This window comes from Priapulus caudatus, unplaced genomic scaffold (genome assembly GCF_000485595.1).
Source record: "Priapulus caudatus unplaced genomic scaffold, Priapulus_caudatus-5.0.1 Scaffold2039, whole genome shotgun sequence".
Taxonomy (NCBI): domain Eukaryota; kingdom Metazoa; phylum Priapulida; class Priapulimorpha; order Priapulimorphida; family Priapulidae; genus Priapulus; species Priapulus caudatus.
In genome coordinates this window covers 13,481-22,202 of record NW_014579100.1, presented here as the reverse complement: position 1 = coordinate 22,202, position 8,722 = coordinate 13,481, and the positions used below count along the sequence as shown (strand labels likewise).

At 48.1% G+C, this 8,722-nt stretch overlaps 1 protein-coding gene across 1 annotated transcript in view; it reads right to left on the bottom strand.

The window, feature by feature from the left end:
* Positions 1-4,224: 4,224 nt before the first annotated feature.
* The window catches only part of LOC106818122 (calcium-dependent secretion activator 2-like), a gene marked incomplete at its 5' end in the record, with an annotated part of 16,948 nt that continues 12,450 nt past the window's right edge, over positions 4,225-8,722 (bottom strand). Inside the window, 3 exons of the mRNA XM_014822841.1 lie at positions 4,225-5,940; positions 6,382-6,486; positions 8,126-8,257. Coding sequence (XP_014678327.1) covers positions 5,764-5,940; positions 6,382-6,486; positions 8,126-8,257 — 414 coding nt within the window. The remainder of the gene's footprint in view (positions 5,941-6,381; positions 6,487-8,125; positions 8,258-8,722) is intronic.

Genomic DNA, 8,722 nt, shown 5'->3' with positions numbered 1-8,722 from the left:
TGTGATTAAAGGTAGTGCATTCTGTGATTAAAGGTACGTGGTGCATTCTGTGATTAAAAAAGGTGGTGCATTCTGTGATTAAAGGTGGTGCATTCTGTGATTAAAGGTGGTGCATTCTGTAATTAAAGGTGGTGCATTCTGTGATTAAAGGTGGTGCATTCTGTGATTAAAGGTGGTGCATTCTGTAATTAAAGGTGGTGCATTCTGTGATTAAAGGTGGTGCATTCTGTGATTAAAGGTGGTGCATTCTGTGATTAAAGGTGGTCCATTCTGTGATTAAAGGTGGTGCATTCTGTATTAAAGGCGTTGCATTCTGTGATTAAAGGTGTTGCATTCTGTGATTAAAGGTGGTGCATTCTGTAATTAAAGGTGGTGCATTCTGTGATTAAAGGTGTTGCATTCTGTGATTAAAGGTGGTGCATTCTGTAATTAAAGGTGTTGCATTCTGTGATTAAAGGTGTTGCATTCTGTGATTAAAGGTGGTGCATTCTGTAATTAAAGGTGGTGCATTCTGTGATTAAAGGTGGTGCATTCTGTGATTGAAGGTGGTGCATTGTATGAGTAAAGGTGGTGCATTCTGTGATAAAATGTTGCACATTATGACGTGATTAAAGCTGGTGCGTTCTGGTAAAGAATAAAACATTAAGTGATCAAATGAATTGACGCCTCGTGCAATTAAGGACGCGTTTGTTTGGTCGGATCCACGGATCTCAATCTGATAGATTCGTTGATCTGACTGTTTGTTTGGTCGGATCACTTGATCTCGATCCACCGAACCTGAACCGGCTAGCGAGGCGGATTCGAACAGAATCCAATATGGCGGCCCGTGCCTCAGCCAATCACAGCTTGTTCTTTGTTATGAACCATCCCGTTGTAGGTTACAGCGAAATGTGAACCGGTGAAAGTGAGTTTGCGTTTATTTGGTCGGATCAGGATCACAAGATCTCGATCAGACGGATTCGTCCCGAACAAACACGCCCTAAGTCGTGCATCATTGTGCCTTTTGAGTAAACGTACCACATTACGTGGTTAAAGGTGGAGTGTCATGTTATTGAGTATGATCTTATTACCGCTGCCGCCTCGTATACTTAAACTAGGTAGTGCATCCTGTGATTAATGCTGAGATTACGTCATTGAAGGTGGTACCCCGTGTAATTACAAACACAATGTATTCCATGAATTAGATAATCGAATTATCTCTACGGTCAAACGGATAGATATAAACAGAGCAGCATTCGCACTTATATTCATCTTCTAATGTATTTGTACCTAAGGTATCCATTATATTAAACTATTTATATCTAAGGTTAAACTGCCAAGTACATTACATGACTGACGTAACCGCCTCTGACGTCAACAACAAGGAAGATCAGCAACAGAAACATCCAGATAACGATCGACTCGTGTGCGGAAATTTATTTCAACGCTTATTCGCACTCAACTATAACAAAAACGGCAGATTCTTGGGCGAGTGAATTTTTGTGACATCATGGCGCGAGTGACGCTGTGTGCGGTGCAGCCATAACTACATAGCATACCTACACATATGTACACAACAACTTATCGCTGCACTGTTAGAATGACATGTGCCGTCAACTTTCATTATCTCTCTCTCCCGACGTTCCCCCTCACTCTCTCACGCGCTCTAACTCAATTTACCTGTTCAGCACTCTCTCTCTCCGCTCTAGCAAGCTGCTTGCCGCCACACAGAGACAGCAGGAAACGCGTGCACTTTTATGTATATTATCCGTTAGTTACAGCAACGACCACCAGGGTTACAGAGGCGCTCGCTCGTTTCAGACCCCAGACAGTGGCGACGGTGGAGGAACGGGGGAGAGGGGAGGGGGAGAGGGAAGGATTCTCTGCTAAATCGAATCTAATTATAGCGCTATAATTAAAATCTGCCACATCTTCTTCCTTCTTTTTCTGCTCCTCTCTCCCATATCATCCTTGCCATAAGTGGGCACTCGTTACCATGGCAACCGCATGCGACAAAACAAACACCCCGGCCCCCCCACTCCGAGGTCGGAGGGACCGCATGCGCGTTCCCAAAATCTCTGGTAAAGGGGTATTTTTCGCGCGACAAAATCCGGCCCAAGAATTGTAAAAAAAGGGGTTGTAAATTTGACTTTTCACCCGGAGATTTCTTTAAAAAGGGGGTGTTTTTCCTCTCTCTCTTTCATCTTGAATATCATAGAAAACTGTATCAAATCCCGGGATCAAATTCCTGAAATTCTTGCTAGTTTTGGAAGCTCATTCAGGGTTATTTAATTTTGAAATGTAAAAATATTGCCCCCTAGTTCCCCTCGATCACTGAACTCTACACTACGTAGTGTAGACTGGTTCGACAGTTCCACACGCTACACTAACGTCACTACGGTTGGAATGAGAGCTCACCTGATATAGGGGGTACATTGAGCAGTGTTCCGGATTTAGGGGGGTCTCCAAGGCAGGAAAAACCCGCAAAAAGCCCGCGAAAGGGGGTTCAGAAATTTTAGCAGTCCTGAGATAGGGGGGTACTTTCAAAGGGAGGGAACGAGCATATGCGTACCCTAAATAACACTGAGTGGGGGGGCCGGGCCAAACACCCATATCGCGCGACTTGCGTGGAACTAGTTTCTGCGACCGAAACCAACCAATCGCTTAATCCATAGAATAATCGATCGATAACGGGGGATAGGGGTGAAACGATCGGTCGTGCATTGCAGATGCCACCTGCTGAGCACAGGGATAGCAACGGTCGATGGGGCGCCCCCTGGTGTGCGTATCCGGCAGCTTGGCACCCCCTGGTGTGTGCATGGTTGGCAACGCCCTGCGTGCGCGCGCAGCAGCGTCACACGTGCCGATCACGTGCATCTATTCGCTAGCTCATCATTATCATCATCATCATCATCATCATCATCAGGGGTCTGTCTGTCTATACGCAGCTCGACTACGTGCTGCTAACTACACTGCTAACTGCTCGCTGAGGTGATAAGCAATGTACATGATGTATGATGACTCGTGCGGCACCTCAGCACACTGTCTGTCCGCCTCTATATGTAGCTCACAGACTATAAACAAAACACATGACGTACAGCAGCACACCTGCAGGGTTTACTCACTCTTATTGCTCGTAGTATAAGATACATAACTTTTTATTTTAAAAACACCGCAATGTAATCAAAAGTGGATAAGACGCAAACACAGGTATGGTTGGTATCACGAAAATCTTTGGTCAAATAATAGGACTTTGGTTTAAAAAGACTAGTTTCGAAATTATATAGATATAATATATCTATATATATATATATATATATATACTGCAGCAGATGGCATTTCTATATAATTAGTAAGAAACACACCCGCTGACTAGCAGTCTAGAAAACAAACAGATCACGCACTGTAACTGGCAAATTCACCGCCTCTTCGGACCCGGTTGGTGGCGCCCCCTGGCTGCCTTTGCGCTCCGACCGCATCAAATTTCTGACGACAACATGATCCAGCTGCGGCTGCAGGTTTTTTTCAATTTCCCGTCCTCGCGAGACATCCGAACGAAGCGATTATCGAAGACTTCCGATTATTTTTGCACTTGAGCGATCGGTCACGGATACGGTCAGACGAACCCGTTCGCAACGACTACAGAATCAGCGCGGGACTGGCAGCCAGTATTTCGCCTGCTTCGCTTCATGTTGCCGCCATTTCGCGGCGCCCGACCGCGTGATATCACCGCCGCGTCGCCGGCTGCTTTCTTCGTCTAGTGTCCGCTGTCGTCTGCCGTGAACGACCGCTCGGATAATATACCCGCCCTCGCTGACTTACGCGTGCATCACGAACGTTCTCACCCGTTACGCATACATGTTCACGTGAGTATGAGCGCACGCACACCATCTCGCCATCTGCTGCAAGACAACAGGCAAGTACAGGCTACAAAGCATTCTAAAACTACGCAATTTTTCTCGTCTGGCGTCATGTTGCCGTTGCTGCCCGACGGTCGAATAGCATCGTCCGATGCATCCGTGCCGTCCAATCAGATTCAGCGACACATTTCAAACACGTTATGTCATGCAATCACCACCAATCACATTCAAACATTGGTCCAGTACACATCACATGGCCAAAATATCGATAAAGTTACAAATAAATAGCAGTAATGTATATGAACACACGTGTATATATATATATATGTATATATATATATATATATATATATATATATGTATATGTACATAAACACATATGCCATACATATTGCATAATAATACATACGATTCAACATTCATAACAATTTCCATAGATATTAATAAATAAGAATAATAAATAACTTGATTATATATACTTCATCTTATTGATTTATCGACTAATCAACAGTACCTATAATTGACTATGTTCGACTTACGCTATCGAGTTTTTGCAATTTAGCAATATGGCCGCTGCTACACGACGGCCGCGGCACTAACGTACCTCTGCAGAAATACGATAACAATGATCTCATCTCACTACTAGCTTCTCATCTCACTACTAGTACTGTCTCTACCCACACCGTCAACACTTTTCCTTGCTCCCTCCCGCTCCCCCTTTCTCTCTCACACTCTCTCTCTCGAAGTTCCTCACCCTAAGCCTGCCCCCTGGAGGCCAGAGACAAGACGTGCGGCTGAGTGAAGCTTAGTTACCATGACAACTCGAATTGGCAGCAGCACACCACACACAATCGTGCAACATGGAGGTGGAAACTGTGGGCCGTCACTCAAATGGACCGTACGCTCCGACCGGTCGCCGCCTCTGTCTGTCGGCTGATGTTCCCACCAGGGGGCAGTGCGGTGGGTGGGACTTTAGAGCCCCGGGGTTTCCTCGATTCAGCCCCCAGCACACTAGTTGAGGGGACTACTAGAGACATTGCTGGAGGGGGCAGTACGCAAGCTGGGAGCGAGCGAGATGATGAGAGAGAGAGGAGAGAAAGCGGGGCATGTCGAGGGCCACGCTCTTTGGTTTTCATATCAGCTACAAAGTGTCGCCGTGCAAAGCTCCCACCTGCTATAAGTAAAACAGATAGTCAGCAGAGGCCGGGCGGAGAAGAGGCGCCCACCCCTGCTGGGTCCCACGGGAACTGTTACAGAACGGCACGCGAGAGTATACGTCTGTTACTGCTGCTGTGCTGCTGTTGCTGCTGTTACTGTTGCTGCTGTTACTGCTACTGCTGCTACTACTACTACTACTGCTGCTAAAGTTGCTGTTGCTACTGCTTCTGCGAGTACTGCGGGTTCTGTATAAGAAAGTATCTATGTGGCGACGGTGTTGCTACCCGCCCATCGGTGCCATCTATAACTATGACTATGCGGTGGTACTGTCAGCACTCGCACCCTAGAGCACCCCCTGTGGGTAACCGTATTTCCGCTACGTGGCTACTGCCATAATTTTACTGTTTTTGTTTCATGAGTTGTCTGTGTATAGAAAAAACATCCCAATTCCTCGTCTCAATCCAGCGTCTCAACCCTCCGTCTCGATCCAGCATCTCAACCCTCCGTCTCGATCCAGCGTCTCAACCCTTCATCTCAATTCAGCATCTCAACCCTCCGTCTCGATCCAGCATCTCAACCCTCCGTCTCGATCCAGCGTCTCAACCCTCCATCTCAATGCAGCATCTCAACCCTCCGTCTCGATCCAGCATCTCAACTCTGTCTCAATCCAGCATCTTGACCCCTCCGTCTCAATCCAGCATCTCAACTCTATGTCTCAATCCAGCATCTTGACCCCTCCGTCTCGAGTGAGCGGACGGACGGCAGCTCAATAGTCATTCTCCTCGCCGCGCGCCGGGAACATGCGCTCGCCGCCGGTGCCCCCTTCCATCTTCAGATGTACGTTCGCTTCCTCCATCTGCATGCGCGCATAGATCGTCTGGTACGTCTTCGAGCGGAGACAGACCTCCGGCGCCCCCTGGATCTCAAACTCCGAGTAGGTTTTCTGCGGACAAGAGTAAATGAAGCAGGGTGATGAGAGCTTGGTGCGCAACGAGGTACACACAACAGCTGCTGCCAACACTAATCGCTCACAAATTTGTTGGCATCAACTATTTTTCAAGATCGTTTGCCAACATCATCGTTCAACAATTTCCTGGCAACAAGTGATGTTGCATTTGACAATTATTAGCAATAAATGTGCTACCACTTGGTGAAGCAACAGTCAACATCATCTAAGAATTGCAGACTACAAATGTTGTTTTCGCAGCTCACTGGCCTAAATATGAATTGGATGACAATAAAGTCACCTGACCATGATGCCCCACCACAGTCGATTAACCATTGGTAAACAAACTACAACACCGAGTAGGCCACACCTGCATTTCTCGCAACATCGTGCAACAATGTGCGACATGTTGCGAGAATACGTTGTCTATCTACACACCTTCACGATGAGCCCGAGACAGGTCATCTGGTACGGATGCAGTGACAGGTCAAGCCGGTCTGTCAGCCAATCACAGATGGCATTCATTGTCTGTGTGTACCAGTACTGCGAAACACAAAGTTACACGTTACAGTGCTTTCTCATGGGCACCACTCTGAAACCGTCATGATTCCATTCTGAGAAGGAGGCAAAGAGAAATTTTAAAGGAGAGAGGAGAGGAGTAGAGAGTAGAGAGAGAGAGAGAGAGGAGAAGAGAGAGAGACGAGGAGAGAAGAGAGAGAGAGAGAGAGAGGAGAGAGATAGAGAGAGAGCAGAGATGGAAGAGGAGAGAGAGAGAGAAGAGAATGAGAGAGAGAGCAGAGCAGAGGAGAGAGCGAGATAGTCCGTGTAGCGTATTTCGGCGGTGCGTCCGGAGCATATGTGGAGAGGTGATCCGGGGAGACGAGAAGAGAGAGACACACACACACACAGGACAGAGAGTCACGATGCGACAGGAGAGCAGAGAGAGAAAGAGGAGGGAGATGTTGAACGAAAGCGAAATAGGACAGAGACAGCGAAAGAAAGAGAGGAGAAGAGAGCGAGAGAGGACATTGCAGCTCACGCACGCCCGGCTGCGCGGCGCGCGCGCAGGAGAGGAGAGAGCAGAGAGAAGAGAGAGAGAGAGAGAGAGAGAGGAGATGGATGAGAGAGAGAGAGATAGGAGAGAGAAGACGACAGATGATAGTGACGAGGAGGAGAGTGAGAGAAGAGAGATGAGAGAGGAGAGAGAGACGGAGAGGAGAGAGGAGAGGTGAGAAGAGAGAGATAGAGAGAGAGAGAGATGAGATGGAGGGACGAGAGAGCAGAGAGACGAGAGAGAGAGAGACGACGACGACGGAGAGAGAGGAGAGAGTAGAGAGGAGAGAGAGAGAGAGAGACGGACGAGGAGAAGAGTGAGATTGAGAGAATCTGGACGATCAAAGAGCGATGAGGCGAAGGAGGCGACGCAGTCAGGAGAGAGAGCAACGAAGTTAGGAAGAGTTAGAGAGAGAGGAGAGAGAGAGAGAGGAGAGAGAGGAGAGCATGAGACGAGAGGGAGAGAGATAGAGAGAGACGAGAGAGAGAGAGGAGCAAGGAAGACGAGATCCCGACGTAGAGAGCGCTGATGAGGAGAGAGGGGCTTGCACCGGAGACGGAGTAGAAGAGAGAGGGAGAGAGGATGAGAGAGAGAGAGAGAGAGAGCAGAGAGAGAGAGAGAGAGAGAGAGGGTGCAAGAGAGCGGAGAGAGAGAGAAGAGACGAGAGAGAGAGAGAGAGAGAGAGAGAGAGAGAAGAGAGAGAGAGAGGAGAGCAGAGAGAGAGAAGAGAAAGATGAGGGAGAGGAGAGAGAGAGAGGAAGAGGAAGAGACGAGAGAGAGAGATGAGAGAAGGGAGAGGAGAGAGAGAGAGAGAGAGAGAGAGGAGAGAGAGAGAGAGAGAGAGAGAGAGAGAGAGAGAGAGAGAGAGAGCAGCACACGTCACGCAGCAGAGATGAATGAGAGAGAGAGAGGAGAGAGAGAAGCGAGAGAGAGAGAGAGAGGGAGAGAGAGAGAGAGAGAGAGGAGCAGAGAGAGAGAGAGAGAGGAGAGGAGAGAGAGAGGGAGAGAGAGAGTTAGAGAGAGAGAGAGAGAGAGAGAGAGAGAGAGAGAGAGAGAGAGAGAGAGAGAGAGAGAGAGAGAGAGACGGAGACAAGGATGAGCAGACTATCAGTGACGTCCGCGACGCACCTCAAACAATCCTAGGATCCACAGCTCATCGTTGATTTTCTGGTGGAAGATCTCGAGGTTTGCGCGGATGAAGTTGACGTAGGAGAGGCCGAGTTCGTTAGCCGGCGGATTCTGCGAACTGCTTGCTGGATTCTGCGCAGAGAGAATCCATGGTTGACAAGGTCTTCGCTTCCTGAACTATTCAGTTAGCATCCACACAGGGTCACACAAAGTCACGCATGGTCGTACAATGTCATACAGTGTCATACAAGGTCGTACAGTCGTACAGTCGTACAAAATCATACAAGGTCGTACAGTCGTACAAGGTCGTACAGGGTCATACGAGGTCGTAGAGGGTAGTAAAAGGTCGTACAGGGTCATACGAGGTCGTACAGAATCATACAAAGTCGTGCAGGGTCATACAAGGTCGTTCAGGATAGTACAAGGTCGAACAGGGTAGTACAAGTTCGTTCAGGGTCGTATATATGGGCATCCTGCAGGGTCATACAAGGTCGTTCAGGATAGTACAAGGTCGAACAGGGTAGTACAAGTTCGTTCAGGGTCGTATATATGGGCATCCTGCAGGGTCATACAAGGTCGTAGAGGGTCATACAAGGT